This window comes from Macrotis lagotis, chromosome 2 (assembly GCF_037893015.1).
Source record: "Macrotis lagotis isolate mMagLag1 chromosome 2, bilby.v1.9.chrom.fasta, whole genome shotgun sequence".
In the NCBI taxonomy this organism is placed as follows: Eukaryota; Metazoa; Chordata; class Mammalia; order Peramelemorphia; family Peramelidae; genus Macrotis; species Macrotis lagotis.
In genome coordinates, this window is record NC_133659.1 from 221,762,161 (window position 1) to 221,778,677 (window position 16,517).

The 16,517-nt window shown below is 44.7% G+C and overlaps 1 protein-coding gene across 2 annotated transcripts in view; it reads right to left on the bottom strand.

Moving 5' to 3' along the window:
* Nucleotides 1-9,655: 9,655 nt before the first annotated feature.
* BAHCC1 (BAH domain and coiled-coil containing 1) overlaps nucleotides 9,656-16,517 on the bottom strand; it is a 151,140-nt gene continuing 144,278 nt past the window's right edge. For both annotated transcript variants that reach the window (XM_074224931.1, XM_074224930.1), the window contains 6 exons: nucleotides 16,177-16,285; nucleotides 14,368-14,487; nucleotides 13,800-13,973; nucleotides 12,043-13,217; nucleotides 11,382-11,618; nucleotides 9,656-10,804 (listed from right to left, as the gene is read on the bottom strand). In XM_074224931.1, the coding sequence (XP_074081032.1) occupies nucleotides 10,598-10,804; nucleotides 11,382-11,618; nucleotides 12,043-13,217; nucleotides 13,800-13,973; nucleotides 14,368-14,487; nucleotides 16,177-16,285 (2,022 nt within the window). In that variant the 3' untranslated portion in view covers nucleotides 9,656-10,597. The remainder of the gene's footprint in view (nucleotides 10,805-11,381; nucleotides 11,619-12,042; nucleotides 13,218-13,799; nucleotides 13,974-14,367; nucleotides 14,488-16,176; nucleotides 16,286-16,517) is intronic.

The window sequence follows — 16,517 nt, forward strand, 5'->3', positions numbered from 1 at the left end:
ATTAAGATATAACACTATTCTTTCAGAACAGTACTTCTCCCTTCAGTTTCCCTTTTTCATCCTCTCCCTCCTTTGCTTCTTTCTCCTATGTTGAGATGTGTTTGACTCTCTATGACCCCAGTGGGGTTTTATTGGAAAAGATACTTATCCTTTCCCAGATCATTTTACAGGTGAAGAATCTGAGGCAAACAGGGTTAAGTGACTTGCCCAGGGTCATACCACTAGTAAGTTTCTGAGATTGGATTTGAACTCAGAAAGATGAGACTTCTTGACTTCAGACCTGGCACTCTATCCATTGCAACACCAAACTATCCTCTCTCTCATACTTTTTTTAGGTGGTTTTTTTGCAAGGCAGTGGGGTTAACTGGCTTGCCCAAGGCCACACAGCTAGGTAATTATTAAATGTCTGAGGCCGGATTTGAACTCAGGTACTCTTGACTCCAGGACCAGTGCTCTATCCACTGTACCACCTAGCCACCCCTCTCTCTCATACTTTTTTAAAAAATCTGAGTTAATCAATGAAGTCCCTGTGTGCCTACATTGTTGTTGTTGTTCCTCTTTTGTTCTAGAAGAGGACCAATGACATTATGTGGGTGATGTCTTGAATTTAAGTGAGACAGAGCTGCACCTCCACATTTGACCCCTTAGATAACTCCCTCTTTCTTCCTAGGCCTCCTGATTTCTTGTTTAGTGCTTTTTTTTTAGGATTCATGTTGGACTGGAATAGTCACTGGAAAAGGACTCTTGTGGGATGTGAATTTTGTATTCAGTTTTGACTAACTGTAATTACTTTTTGCTTACTGTTCTCTCTCCTTGGTCCTGTTCTCTTAGCCTCCCATGTTCTTTCTCCCCAATGTCACCGACCTTCTCCTTGCACCAGCCACTCTGAATCATTGGCCTAAAGCTTGTCTCTGTACATTGAACAAGAGGAGCTTGTTCTGGGCCCACATCCATCATGTTCTTCCTTGAAGGCTGGTGCAGGAAGAGGAGGACCTAGGTCACTCTGACTGTAAGATTCATCAGGCTGGCTGCATCCTAATCACAGGAGAATAAGGAATGGGAAGAATATGAGCCTTTAGGAATGATGATTTTTATTTATCTGGAGTTTGTTTCAGGGAAACTTGGAGCATTTTGCAGACATTATCTCATTTATCTTTACCACATCTCTGGGAAATAGGTCAAAGGAAAGGATTGTCCTTCCAGTTTTAAAGGTAAGGAAACTGAGGCACTGGAAAAGGCAGGGACTTCTTCAAAGTCATGCAGAATCAGACCTGAGATAACAAACCAAATCTCCTTAGCCTTGATTATAAAAGGAAAGGAGTTTTGATTTTTTAAGTCATTATCATCATTATTATTTTAATTGGATGGTAAGTAAGTAATAGCACAGGATGAAAGCTCTGAACTCCATTTGTGAGTCCATTCAGCATGTTTGCACAGGAAGAAATGGTAATTGGTTGTAGCAATCTTTGTACACAGTTTGTACATGGTCACATTCCTGTCTGCCCTGTTTTCTTAATTTAGTCTGAGTCTGTCTCCAAGTAGAAAAATGGATTAGGGCTTTCAACCTAGACTCTTCCACCAATTGGTCTGAGGCTGGACTTTCTGTTCCTTTAAGACATGGACTAAGGGATGTCCGAGGTGAACCAGTTGCTGAATAGGGGGCTGAATGGAGGGGGAGAAGGAATGCAGGAAGGGTCTTCATCTGTAAGATGCAGCCTAGTCCCTGAACTGGATGCCTCTTCACTCCTTCGTTTGTCCCTCACAGAAGCCGTGTCTAATGGAAACAGCAAGGGATCCAGTTCTGTTGCCAACTTCCCCTCCAATTGGCTGGGTGTAGTTCAGAGCAAGTCATTTCCCCTTCTGGTGTCTCTGCTTTCCCATATGCCCAGTGGGCATGGGCATGCAGATGGATGCTTGGCATCCTAGGTTGAGAGGGGATCTGTCAGCATAGCAGCATTCTCTTCTTACCCTGTTGCTTCTCTCCTTTCTCTTCTCCTCAACCTCTCCTTCACTCTTTGGGTCTCCTCTTCCTTCTTTTGTCGGGTGAGCTAAAGTCTAGAATTTTCTCTAGATCTAGTTTCTTCCCTTTTCCTCCATTCATTCATAACCCCCATCCCCACCCCCAACACACATACACACTTTCATTTGGGATTGCTGCCCAGGCCAGTGGAATGAACAATTAAAGCTCCCTTGTCCCCAATTGGTTTGTGGTATTAAAAACTAATTGCGATCAGCCCTGGTTGTCATTTCTACCTGATAAAACATCACTTTTATTGATCTCACTCACCCAGCTATCATTTATCTTGTTTCAGCATTCCACATAATGGTTCATTTGTCTTGATCAAAGTGTAGTCTTATATTTTTAACCCCTTGAGCTCCAAACCCATTTCTATTCCAAGCCTAGCCTATCCTGGAATTCTGTACCTCTACCCTTCAAGTCCTTTCTCTCTGTGACATCCTGTGAGAATGGGATTGGTGGTTATTAGAAGTGGGCAGGGTCCCTTGAAGAAAGTTTGAGCTAGAAGGAAAGAACAACAGACAGGAGGAGAGGAGAGAGGCAAAGAAGGCAGAAGTGTTGGGATACAAGGAGTCTTGTAGGACATTGAAGGGAAAATATGAGTCCAGTAATGGTGGGAATAGCTGGAGGGAAAGCAGATGTCACTGGAAAAATGGGTGTTTGTATGGGGCAGAAGGCCCTGTCTTTTCCACTACAAAGCACATCAGATGGGTTTCAGCCTTCAGCAATTTGCCATATTTCATAGCAGGGTGAGAGCTAATGGGGAAAGAAGGAAGAGGTCTGTGCTGTTGGTTTTGGCACTGACTTGCTATGTGATCTTGGGTGAGTCACTGGCCTTCTTGAAGTTTCATGTCTCAATAGGATTCAAAACTTAAAAGAATTCTGGAGAATTTCTCTAATTTGTTCTCATTTTATACCATTATATCCTTTCAGGCAGAAAGGGAATGAGGGGACCTTGTTTCAATACTCTAGCAATTTTTATAAGTTAACAAGAAACATACTCTTGAACCAACTTTTAAAGCCAGGACACCCTTATGGTCTGACACATCCAGGATCGGGAGGCACTTGGAGGTAGAACTTGGGGAGGAGCTCATGTGGTGTACAGCCATAGGGAGAGGAACTTTTATTAATGTTTTAATGCCATTTTTTTAATGAATTCTTTTCAGAACCTAGGTGCTAAGCTTCGTTTCTACTCTGATGAATGAGTGCAAAGATTGTTTCAGCAACTTCTAAACTCCTGCCCTATGACAAAGCCCTTATCTCCATGCCCTAGTTATAGCTCTAATTCCTGCCTCACTATATTTTCTCACCTGTACCTTTTGTCACATTTGCTCCCTTTAGCCTCTATCCTTGTACACATTGTTTTCCCCTAATCACTCTGTCCGTGACCTATCTGCTAGACTCTGGATGTAAATATTGGGTTGGTAATAGGAACAGAGACCTTTCAAGTATTATCAGTTTCTAAACTGGTACAGAGCACATAGAAGCCATTGGCAATAATTAATTATGTCTCTTGTTGGAATATTCATATTATTCTCTACTAGTGAGTCCAGTATGTTTCCTGGCTACAATCAGATTCTTATTTTGTTTTGCAAGGCAATGGGGTTAAGTGACTTGCCCAAGATCACACAGCTAGGTAATTATTAAGTGTCTGAGGCCAGATTTGAACTTAGGTCCTAGTGACTCCAGGGCCAGTGCTCTATCCACTCACTGTGCCATCTAGGTGCCCCTACAACCAGATTCTAAGAGGAGGATTTTAGGAAATAGACTACAGAAGGTATATAATACTGGCCTCTAAACAGTTTCCAAATTTCCTTTCCTGGTTTAATAGGATGGTTTCTTCTTACTTTAGCTTTTAGGAATCCGTTGGAACCATGAATGGAAGAGGAATTTTAAAAGCTTTTTTCCTCATGAATTCTCCACTGTTTTTAGGTCTCTATCTATCCCTCATTAGTTTCAATCATGGTGGACTTCATATAATGTCAGGAAAAAGAGGCAGCGCTAAAACCTTATTTTGACCCTCCATCATATTGTACTAGTTCCAGTAAAAGAGGGAAGGGGAACTAAAAGAACAGAGGAGAAAAATAAGAGTACTGTATTTAGAAGGACCACAATAGCAGTGGATTTCAACTACACTATCAGTGAGTATGGTCTGCCCAGCAGGAGCTGGAGCTGGGTAATGGATTTGGGGGGCAAAGCAGCTGGGTCAGAAAGGAATACAATGATATGGGTGAATTGGGCAACATGACAAGAGGTTTCTGTGAAGTCGGCTTGCTATAATGTATGGTTATCCCTTCCAGATCATGGGGCTTAGGGGCGTGGTGTCCCCATCATCTGGAAAATCTGTGTAAAATTTTTTGACCCTCCTTGCATACCAGAGAAGAAGTCTGAATTTTTTTCTTTGTCTTTTATGGGGTGTTTACAGTACCTTACTGTAAAATTTGGGTTAAGTGTTTCATCATAGGCTCTGTGACATCTGCAGCTTCTGCAAAATTCCCCCCAATTTTCTATTTAATTTCTTATGCCAACTGGCAATTATTGAACCTGCAATGGGGGAAAGTCGTGATGTGGAAGGGATAACTGTATGTGTTACTCTCCATACTTGTACACTTAGAGAACCCAGGATGGTTGATGCTAAGTTATAGAGACAGAGGCCATTCCAATGTATATCTTTTCCTTTTTGAGACTCAGCACTAAATCCATAACCTCCTTAGTCCCTATAGTCCCTTCTTAGGCCCAAATAGTGGTTTTCTCCATTATGGTTTTTCATTCTCAAATTAATTTCCCCAAGTAACTACATGTGATTAACTATCTTCTGGTTTCAGTTTCCCCTTGCTTTCCAACAATGATCTCAGCACTCAGAGGACAGAAGGTGTCAACCCCAGTTGATTATTATTCTCCTTCCTCCAAACTAGCTCAAGAAAAAATTAGAATTAAAAGGGACTTCCAAGGTCATCTGACTAGATACCTGTGTGACAGACCAAGTCACAATCCCTCTAGCCTCAAATTCACTAGTAAAATGGAGGGATGGTGAACTAGAGGACTTTAGATATCCCAGCTTTAGAACTCTGATCATTGTGTCATTTATAAGTTTTATTTCATTTTATTTCATTTTAGAGACATGGAACTCGAGGTCCAAGAAAGTTATGCAGTCAAGATTCAAATCTGTTTTCTGACTTAAGATCTAGTGATTTTTACACTGGAGTATAAGCTCCTTGAGGGTAAGGACTGTGTTAAGGTTCTCTCCAGGTTGAATATACAGTGACCACTCATGGATCTGATCCCACTACTAATTTATTTTGCTTTCATTTATTTCAGTTGTGTCTGATTCTTCATGATCCTATCCGGGATTTTCTTGGTAAAGATACTGGAGTTGTTTGCCATTTTCCTCGCCAGTTCATTTTACAGATGGGGAAACTGAGACAGACAGGGTTAAATGACTTGCCCAACCTTTATACATCTAGTAAATATCTGAAGTCGCATTTGAACTTGGAAAGATGAGTCTTCCTGACTTCAGGTACAGATCTCTATGCACTATGTCTAGCAGCCCCACTACTAATCAGTATAGAAGCTATATCTTCCTCTGGTGGGGGTCCGTTTGCTTCACTCTGGGCAATAGGTGGCTCTTCACTCCTCACCCTATTGATGCCAGACATAGTATAGACACCCAGTCTACTTTAGCCTTATTGCAACTCAGAACCTCTGAACTCAAGCCACCAGTCTCAGCCTCCCCTAATAGGAGGGCTTCCCGGCATGTATCACCACATCTGACTCCCTCGGTTCTTCTAAGTACAACATCTCAGGCATAAGATACTTATGTTACTGGACTAAGTCCTGGGACTCCCCAAGTTCTCTCAGAGCTGCAGCCACACTAGGTGTGGTTAATTAAAGAAGTATGTTCACTATTATAAACGAGCTAATCTTCCCCCTTATTCTCTACTCATTGTCTCTTATGTCCCAATGCTCAGATGTGATGGTAGTCCAAACTGGAACAAATAAATGGGCAACTGACTCATCAAACTAAGGTGAGGGGAGGGGGGGAACTGTGGTGCTAAGAGTGAAGGGTGATCTCCATTCAGTATTCCAGTTGGTGACAATTCCTCTTGGAATGCCCCTGAAAGATTAGGCTGAGCCAGATATGATTAATTCTGTCATGCAAGCAGAGCTCAGAGAAACAAGGTCCACGCTCTTGTGTCCCTGAGAATGCTTGGGAGGCAATGTCTACATACCCAGCTTCATGTGCAGATACACCAGATGACCTGAACAATGTTTCATATATTTATTCATAAGCCAAGTTATCAATAAAAAATTAATACTAAAATGCCTTTACATAGAGTTTGCTGTTCATAAAACCTTTGTTTTGTTTTTGTATTTTTAGTGTTTACATTGAAAAAAAATTCCAACCATCATCATACTTTACACATTTACAATAATACCGGCTTTCACAACATTTAACCACGGTTAGAGAGGGAGGGGAATTCACGTTATTTATACAAAAGAAAGTAAGAAAGACAAAAAAAAAGGCAACACAAGGAGGAAAAGAAACTTCAACAAGAGGGACAAAAACAAAGGTCTTTTCCCCCCTTTCACTCTCTCAGTTCTTCTGTACTTGGGGTTTAAAATTGCTTTAGATTCTAATTTTAACCATCAACATTGTCCTCACTTTCTCTGACTCTTAATCACTCTTTCTTCACTCAATATCCTAGTCTTTTGGATTGAAAGCAAAACTTTCAATGGGGTTGTGGGGTGCAGGGGTAACCTAGTCTCTGATGGAATTGCATCAGTTTTCTGAGCTCAAGAGAAGGACCCTCAGCCCCTGGGCTTGGAGGAGGTTGCAGCCTTTGACTTTAATGACCAAAGGAGAAAACCACAGCTAGCAAATATTGCACTCTTGCCAAGAGACAGAAGAAGACTGAGGCATTGGGGGATACCCCCAAATAAATAAAAAGGCCCTTCCTCCCCCAAACTTTCTGTCATTGTCCTCTGATCTAGGGCCACATTGCCTGGAAACGAAGCCATAAAGCACAGATACAGGTCTTGGGACACCAGAGATTCCTTGAAACCCATTGATTAATTCCTCATTCTTTTAAGGAAAGGAAGGCTAAGAGGTGAGGGATGGGGGAAGGGTATAGGTGAGATGGAGAGCAGGAGATCAGCAGTGGTTAGATAGGACTCAGGAAGATGGAAGACCTGAGCCCTGAAGCAGAAGTCTCATTCAAGTTACCTTTAGGAGTAAGTTCTAAAGAATTTGATTGTGACATCTATTTTAGTTTCAGATATTTGCTCTTACTGGAGGATTTCTTTAAGAGGGCTCATCCTAAGAATAGGAAACTACTTAGTGATAGAACCCAATGGTTCAAATAAGGGTGAGGACAGAAAAAGGATGCTCTAAAGGGTACTGGACCAAACTGGGGTCCTCTCACCTGACCCCCTTTGCTTTTCCCCTCTGGTTTGACCATTCAATAATTGCCACCTTAGGAGGCATATAAGCCCATTTGTACTATTGGTCTGAGACCAGAAGAGTACATTGTAATATGCTCTAAAAGAAGTCACATTTTCAACTCAGGCCCAACCCAATTGGTCAACTAGAAAATAAAGAGGTAAAGGGCCCAAATATTTTTGGATTAGATGATCCCCAAGATCTCTTCCAGTTTTGACAGTCTATGACTACGATTTTTCCTAAAAGAATATTGCTGTTCAGTTCTCAGACAGTTCTGGACAGCCTCAATCTTTGGAGTCATTGTGCTACCCTTTACATGAATATAAATCATTCTTTTGTTTTCCTATTAATACTAGGGCATAGTGCTTTGGGACCCAAGGGATGAACTGATTTTTAAGAGGAGAAAAAGTCAAAAAAGGGCATTAAGTGTAGTGAATCTTAGTGAAGGAACTGAAATATCACACAAGGCCACAACAATTTGAACTGTGTTCTAAACAACGATCTAATCTGGAAGGCTTGCATTCCTTCTTTGGCAAATGTTCTCACTGGTCTTGGCCAGCCTATGTGATGAAGGCTCTGGGAGGCCAGGTGCCCATATGATAACAACTGATCATCTCATGGCTAAAGATACTTAGCCCAAGCATCTACTTCCATCTCCATCTTCACCCAACCAAACAAAAAAAGGAAAACAAAAAACCCTAAAACATCACATGAGGGGAGGAAACAAAAACAAAAACAGATAATCAAAGAAGGCAATCAATACCCAAAGCCCATGCACCAAGGGGAGAAGGCTGGGAGAGGGAAAGGATGGGACTTGATTTCCTCCTGAAAAGAATGTGCTCCAGAGAGCTGTGTTTGATTGTCCTCCACATGGGCCCCATCTAGGTCAGAGGCGGACAGTATTCATCACACCCACCCAGGGGTGTCACAGAGAGGGCTTCCTGGCCACAAAAATGCCGGGAGGTCAGAGAGGGCATTGGGGGTGGGAAGGAAAGAAAGTGGCAAGGTGATGGGGAGGGCATTTTCTCTGCTTTGGTTTGCTCTTTTATTGTCTTTATTGTCTGATGTTTTCATGGAAAGTCATTCAATCTGAGTTTAGACATGAGGTGGGGAGAGAAAAGCCGCGTGGTCCTATGGCCATGCCGCCCACCAAGAAAGCCACGAAGGTCATATGGCATGATTCTGGGACAACATCAGGATGGGTACTTGAGGGATTAGGTTGGGGGGGGGGTTCTTTCCTTCCTTCTTCCTCTTATTCTGCACACTGGAAAAAGCAAATCTGTCCCAGTTTCTTATGCTGCAGCAGCTCAAAGAGGGGGCTGAGGATGAAAGGAAGGAGCCTGAAAAGGGGGAATCTGCCTTATTCCTCTTAAATCAAGGAAGGGCTATTACAAGAGAGCTAGAAAGAAGGAAAAGGTAGATCTATCTCTGCCTGAGTTTCCAAGAACTGAGGTATAATTTTCATACATCATCACTGTTTGTTTGCAGGGTTTTTGACTTGAAAAATAAAATTGAGGCGCTAGGTTGAGGAGAGGATTGCACTCCTGCCTAAGCCAGTGTAGGGTCTTTTTGTTTTTTTTTGGTGTTCCTTGTATGGATATTGACAAGTGAACAGGAAGGGACACTAAAGTTGGTGGGGGAGGGAGAGGCCTGAGCCTCTATTGTCCTAAATGGACAGCAGGTACCTAGTCTCTCCTGGGCTATGAGAACATGGAGCCAATCATGGAAAACTGAACTAGGAAAGAACTTGCAATATATAGAATGAATAAAATGAAAAGATGACCTTTTCTTACTTTCTCTCACTTTTAAACCTCATTTTACTTTTCCTGTTTTGTAGATTTCTTTTTTTAAAAAATAGAGGTAAGATAAATATGACTGTTGTCCCCCATCCCCAGCTCCTGCCCCCAAGGGATGAGGGACACAGTTGATACTGATTTTCAGAGTAATCTACAATCTTTTCTTGTGGGGGCATTCTCATGCCACCCTCCCCAACCCCCCAATAGTGTGTGTGTGAGTATGTCTTTAAAGGATGTATAAAAGGAAAGAGACCTTGGTGTGATTTCTATCTTTAAACAGTTCCACAAGGAGGTTAGTGAATTAAAGTGGGATATCTCTCATTAAGAACACTTCACTAGAGTGCCCACAGTTGCTCTCCTGGCCCTTAACACCCCCTACCCGCCCACCCAAATGCTGCCTCTATATTTACAGATTAGCCCAGTCCTGGAGCTCAGCCAGGCTGAGAAAAAACAGTGCATTTTCAAAGAAAATTCCCAAACCCAAATCCCTCCCAACACACACACACACACACACACACACACACACACACACATGCTCACACACATACACACACACACACACACGCTCACAAAAACCTTCTTTTTTTCTATTTTTTCCATAAAACTTCCCCAAAGAAATACAATATTTACATAGAGAAATAAATAGACAATACACCTGATTTCTGTTTTCCCTGGTGGGAGACAGTCAGAGGTACTAGGGAAAATATGGCTTGAATTCTAATCTCTTGTGAACTGCCAATGCTGGGGAGAAAAACAGAGGTGGAAATCCACTGGTCTGTGTGTGTAATCAACTGAGGGTAATGTGGCCCTCAGTCTAGGTCCCAGGAAAGAGACCTTGGGGCTTAGCAGGATCAGAGTCAGATGGGGAATTGGATTCTGAAGCCAGAGAGCTTTCTCTTTCCAGGGAAAATAATTAATATTAATAATAATAACAATAATAATAATAATTTAAAAAGCCTGAATCTTGCTGTGATGGGTTTTGCATATTTACTCAGACTCTCCATTTTGGAGTGCCATGTAGGCCTGCCTTAAAGCTGTATTGTTAGGCAGGGAGGGTACTGATTGGGGCTTGGGTGGAAGACCCCACCATTGCCAGTCGTCACAGCCTGGCTCCTCTTCCGTGATCCATACTCCTCCTCATTCCTGGGGAGGAAAACAGGAAGCAGAGACCATCTGAGTGGGTGGGGGTAGGTACGGGGAGGCTCAGGGTGGAGGAGGATGAAACAAAGTTTTCAAGTTTCCAATGATTAAGGGAGGTCACTGCCCTGGGGTGGGGTTTGGGGAGAGCTGTTCAGTGCACCCCCTCATGCAAAGCAGTGGCAAGTTCCAGTGGTACTGCCCAGATCAGCAGAGGATGGGCACACCGTCAGCCGTCACGAGGCGTCCCGTGGTGGGGTCATAGGTCCCTGCCAGGTAGTAGAGGTCCTGTCGGTCCTGGTATTTCTTACTCCGTGTCATCTGCTCATACTGTTCTCTCCCCACAACCTGGCACTTGTGTGAGATGGTCTGAACATCATTTTCATCCTCATGGCATGACTGGTACAGGGCATTCTGGGAGGGGGAGGGGAGGGAAAGAATGGATTGGATCAACATCTGAGTCACTGATGCCTGCTATTACCTGGGGGACTCCCCAAATGCCAATGTTCACTCCCATGCAAACTTCTTCCCCCAGAGAGGGGAAATGACTTTGCTCCCTCATGAAATAAGGGGTTGCATTAGGTGATTTCTAAGGTTCTTTGCAACTTCTCTCAGGCTAGAAAAGGGAAGCAATGAAGGTCATTGCTCCCATTCTTTATGGTACTTCCTCTCGATTGGTCTCCCTGATCCTATAGGAGAGATGAACTTCTAATGTGATCCTGGTCAACCAAGGTGGCTTGTTGGTCATTATAATACAAATAGAGTCCATTCCTAGGTTGGAGCTAGGATTCTGGTAGCTAGAAGACAGCACTATCCCTTAAGGGGGACAGAAGAACTACATGGGAATATGGAGAAGACCCTAACTGACAAAGTATGTCCAGTCTGGGGGACTTCATGCTTCAAAATTTCAAATCAATACCTAGCTTGCTCCCATGGTCTAGGAAATGGTGATACCTCAGCTCATATCTTCTCCCAATGAGCTCAGACTCACCTTTCCGTCACTTTGTCGTTTGCCCAACTTGGTCTCCTCAGGGTGGTAGAACCATTTCACCTTCACCACCATGTTGCTGCCCCAGGACTCCCACATACTTTCAATGCGTCCAATATAGGGTAGGTTGGGCCGGCCTGCCGACAAGAAGACAGCGCAATCCCCGATGCAGAGTGTCTCCTTTCCCCGAACGATTGCCTTGTAGAACAGCTTCCTGGCCTTCCCTTTCATTCCCCGCCTCTGCAGCAAGAGAGAAGAAAGGCTTTGAGGGACAAGAATACTCTGGAGGGAGAGAAGGTTCTAGGAATAAGAGGCCGAATCGAGGAAGTGTGAGATAAGTGTCTGCAGACACTATAATGGAAATACTGTAAATTGTGTAACAGAAATATAGCTATTAAGGAAATAAGGAAGGAGATAGACACAGTTTGGGAGAGACAGAGAGAGAGAGACAGACAGATAGAGGAGACAGAGAGAAGAGAGACAGATATACAGAAACAGAATTGGAGAATATTATCACTTGTGTCATTGAAGCTTTCTTCATGGCAATTTCATGAGCTTATGAGTAAGAAATCCCACATCAACTTTCCCTTCTAGACACCCTTTGACAAAGAGGGAGGATTCAGGGATTCTCTGACTTCCAGGGTCCAGTGCTCCTACCCCTTACCTGAGTGGGATTCCCAGACCACTTCCACAGTTGCCGGGCTGGCAGGAAGGCTGAGATCTTTGGCCGATTTTCCACAGAGGGCAGCCGCTGCCTTCGGGAAAACTCTTTGGCTTTGGAGAAGCTCAGGGCCTCCTTCCGCTTCATCTTGGTCTTGCCACTGGCCGCAGTGGCTTTGGCGAGGAAGCAGCGCTGGGGGTGAGGGTGGGGGTTGCCCCCCTTTGAGCGCAGGGCCTCAGGCTGCGCCAGAAGGGCGGGCACAGGGTGAGTGAGACAAGTCTGGAGCAGCAAAGTTGAGTCTTCATCATCTGAGCTGTAGGATGAATCCTCATTGTCTGAGGAGCAGAGGCTAGATGTAGAGATGGAGCCTGAGGATGAAGATGTGGAGGAACCAGATGAGGAGGAAGAGACAGAGAGGCGGGTGAGAAATCGAGAGGGAACATTGCCTGCCAGTCCATCCTCATCCTCATCAGAGTAGGAACTGTGGCAGTCGCTGTCACAGTGCAGTGAACAGTCAGCTTGGCCTGCATATTTGCGAAGTGCCAGCCCCATGGGCAACGGGTGGACAGGAGCCCGCCCTTTTTTTTCCTTGCCAACGAGAGCTGGATGGACATAGCCTGGAGTGGGCAAGGGCCTCCCCAACTTGGGTCCATCGTCTTTGTCACCCATGAGCAGGGCCTTACAGTTCTTATTCTTGGGTGAGGTCACACCTTCATGATCCAGCTTGACCAGGAACTCCCCACCAACTTTCCGGCGCCCACTCTTCTCAGCCTCCAGCCGCTCTGCTTTCTTTGCACGCAGCAACTTGTGGGCACCCCCAGGCAGGGCCAGCCCTGCCCCACTTGCAAAAGGGGCATAAGAATTGGCTATGCTGCTGAAGGAGTCTGCCCCAAAACCATTGCCAAAGACTGGGGTGGCCATGCTGTGCATGGGGAACAAGGCCTCTCGGGCTCTGAGTTTCTTGGCACTGCCATTAAGCTGGAAGAGGTTCTGGAGGACACCTGTGCTCTTGCTGCTGCCTCCTCCTCCTCCTCCCCCTCCTCCTCCCACCACTGTCCCCTTCCTCTTAGTCTGTGCCACTGAAGACCAACTCAGCATCGGGCTGCCCCGTCGGCCCAAGAAGTGATCTGCTGCTACCACTGGTGTCTTAGCCCCTGGTGTTAAGACATCAGCTTTGCCTGTGGGATGAAAATAAGGTGGCATCAGAGAGGTCGTACTGCTCTTTCCTTGCTTGACCCCCCCCATCTCCCTTCCCTCCCAGAACACTTCTGACATTTACTCTATACCTCCCATCCCATTATCCTTCTAGTCTTTCACTAGAAATTGTCTAAACTGGGGGCAAGGCATTTGTGTACCTTCAGCAGGATCTGAAAACAGTCCCTTCTGGATCATGGAAGGCTTTGATCTTTCATAATTAACACAAGGAACTTGACTTATCACAAAAGAAATACTAATGCATCATGGGGAGGGCAATTTCTCAGCATAAAATTTGTGCATTTAATTTTAAAAAGTTCTATTTCAAAAGTTTTGTCTGTGGATACTCCAGGTGGCTGCTTGTCCTTCCTATTTGTAGGGTTTTGGCTGTATCAGTGACTCTTTTTCTCTGTATCCTGTAGACTGACAAGGTCATACCCCCCCCCCCCTTCCCCATTAGCCCAATGCTTTATCTATCTGTCCCTCCAGGAAATGCAATTTGAGACCTTTCTTCTAGCCCCTTTGAGGTTACCAGTCTCCCAGCACCTAGTATCCTATTATAGTACCTGCTTTTTCTTTGCTGACAGCCTTCTTCCCCAAGTTCTTTGAGGGTTCAGGGATATCCCGTCCCTCGGGAGACAGACTGGGTGCTGTTTCACTGGGTGGCGGAGCGTCACTGGAAGTTCTCTTATTTCTTCGACAACTACTGGACACGAGCAGCGCTGGGGAAGGTTCTGTGCCTGTAATTCAGAACCAGAAATTTCTTCATCCCAACAGACCTTTTTGTTCACCCCACCCTTATCTATCCTTTACCCACAACAATAGTTCTGTGACTACTTAGAGAAACCCTTTACTCCATCCTGCCCCCTCAGGGTGACATGGTAATCAAGCTTTCTTGCTATAGTATGAAGGAACTTAGTTCCCTGTTACCTGTTAGGGTTTCAGAAAGAACTCATTCTTGAGTAGAAAAGTATTCCAAACAGAGATGGGAGTCAAGTGAACCAGTCCTAAGGGGTATGAGGGGTCAAGGTGGATCTTAGGAGTGAAATTATCTCAGGTAAAAATGATTGAACTAGAAGATCCTCCTGCCCTACTTGATGCATTTTCTACCCCCCCCCCCCCAAGTGGACTCACACTGAATCTTGAAGTCTGGAGGTAATAATCGAATATTAGATACGGAGATGTGACCTGTGTCACCGTCATCAAACTCAACTACCACTGAATCTAGGTCTTCTTCTTCATCACTGGAGGCACCTGTTGGTGGTGGAGTTCAGAAGGTTAGAGTCAGAGGTAGAAAGGACTATCCAGGAATGGTACCAAAGGAGAGGATCCAGAATCCCATATTATCAAGACAGCCCTTACTGTGCCCTAATCTTTATCCTGCCTTGAGGGGGAATATATAGTTACTATCTCTCTAAGCACCTGTAGATGTTAAATCCTAGATGGAAAAGCAGATGAAAAAGGGGCTAGGTGGAGAGCTGGGGGTATGTCTGGGAGCCCTAGAGGTGAGACAGAGGGAGGCAAGGGGCTGCCCTGTGCAATGAGACGGGGATTGATGAAGGGAGAGGGCTCCCAGGGGGGCCTCTGACAAATGACTCTGAGAAAATTCAGCTCCCAGATCACATTCGACCTTGGAGTTCCCCACCCCCAGCCCTGGGTAACTGATGGCTTTCATCTCTTCTCACTCCTAACAGCCACTCTGCTCTCATTGCAATATTATTACCATTCATCATAGCCCTTTCCCTTCCAATGTATACGCCAGATGCAGAGACCCATCCAGAGTAGCATGCACACACAGAATTCAGGCCTTCCACCCACATCTGCATAGACCCAGCACCCTGATATCCACATAACTGAAGTCAAACAGATACAACCAAGGACATACATGCTTCCCCCTCCAAAGTATTGCTTTCCATTCCCCCATGAAGCTGGGGCTTTGTTGCTCCATCCTTTCCAGATGTCCCCATCTCATTCCCACATTTCCAAGTCCAGCAGGGAAGGGGTCACTCTAATGGTGAGCTAATTCACATTTAAATGTTTTCTCAATGGCAGCAGGATGAGGGCTCATTGGGTGATAATTACTCTTTTTGCTTAGCTCAGCAGCAGCAGCAGGAGCCCCTCCCTATGACTGCTACTCCTTACTCCACCTTTTACGGTGACATTCAGAGCAGATTCTATTATCTTACTCCTGTATAAGCAGAAATGTGTCACTGCCAGCCAAAAAACTCTTTGGCTCTCTCCTCTTCTCAGATCTGTGGTTGGACCAACCTCAGCTCAGAATTCTGCCAGGGGTGAGATTAAGAGACCTGGGTGTAGGTGTAAGGGGTAGGTAGGGTGCTGTTAGGAGGTATGGTGATGATGGGGAAATGTTATAAGATTGTTGCATGGGAGGAAGAGAAGAGAGGATATTCAAGGAACACAGGAAGAGATGTGATTCTACAGAGATGATGGGGTTGAAGGTGGATATATCTTAGAGGAGATTGGGGGAGAATAACAAGAGGATTGTGTTTCTAGACATAGAATGATGAGAAAAGGTACCTCTTGGGAGGCAGTCATACAGTGGATGTCTTGACATGGCAACAGCTAATTTTGATCTAGGGCAAGCCATCTCCTCTCTCGGAGCCTCAGTTTACCCATGTTTAAAATGAGGGAATTTGGACTAGATTATTCCTAAGATTTCTCTCATCTCTAAAATTCTGAGACTATATCTCTAAGTCAACCTCTGTCATTTTTTTTTCCAGCACTGAAAAGAGAAGCGTCTTCTGTAGGGATTTAACTATGCTTGCCCAGGACACCAATCACACCATGGGAGAAGAAGGGAGGATAGATAGAAGCAGGGAGCAAGGAGAAGGGGTTGGGGAAAAGCAGGAAACACTCCATCAGTGTGTATTTTTCCTCCCACCCCATGGACTTTCTCTTCTTGGCATCTATCCCTTCTCTCACCTTGGACCACATTGCCTGGATATAGGCAACGAGACTTTTGACTCCAGTAGGCACAGACCCGGGTGCCTGGTGGGAGGTAGCGACTTGATTGGGGTCGTATGTCAAGGACCTGAATGAGAACAAGGGTAGGGGTAAGATCTAGGTTAGGAGAGATCCTTAGGCTGAGAAAGCATTATGCAACAGGACTTACATTCGGAGGGGTAGCAGGTGGGGAATTTGGGATCTCTGGAGAGAACAATCCAATATGAGCTAGGATCAACCAATTGGATTTAAGTTTCCCTGCAACCTATCTTTGGGGAAGGGGCTAGGGGAGGAAGTGTTGATGGATCACGTCCTGGACT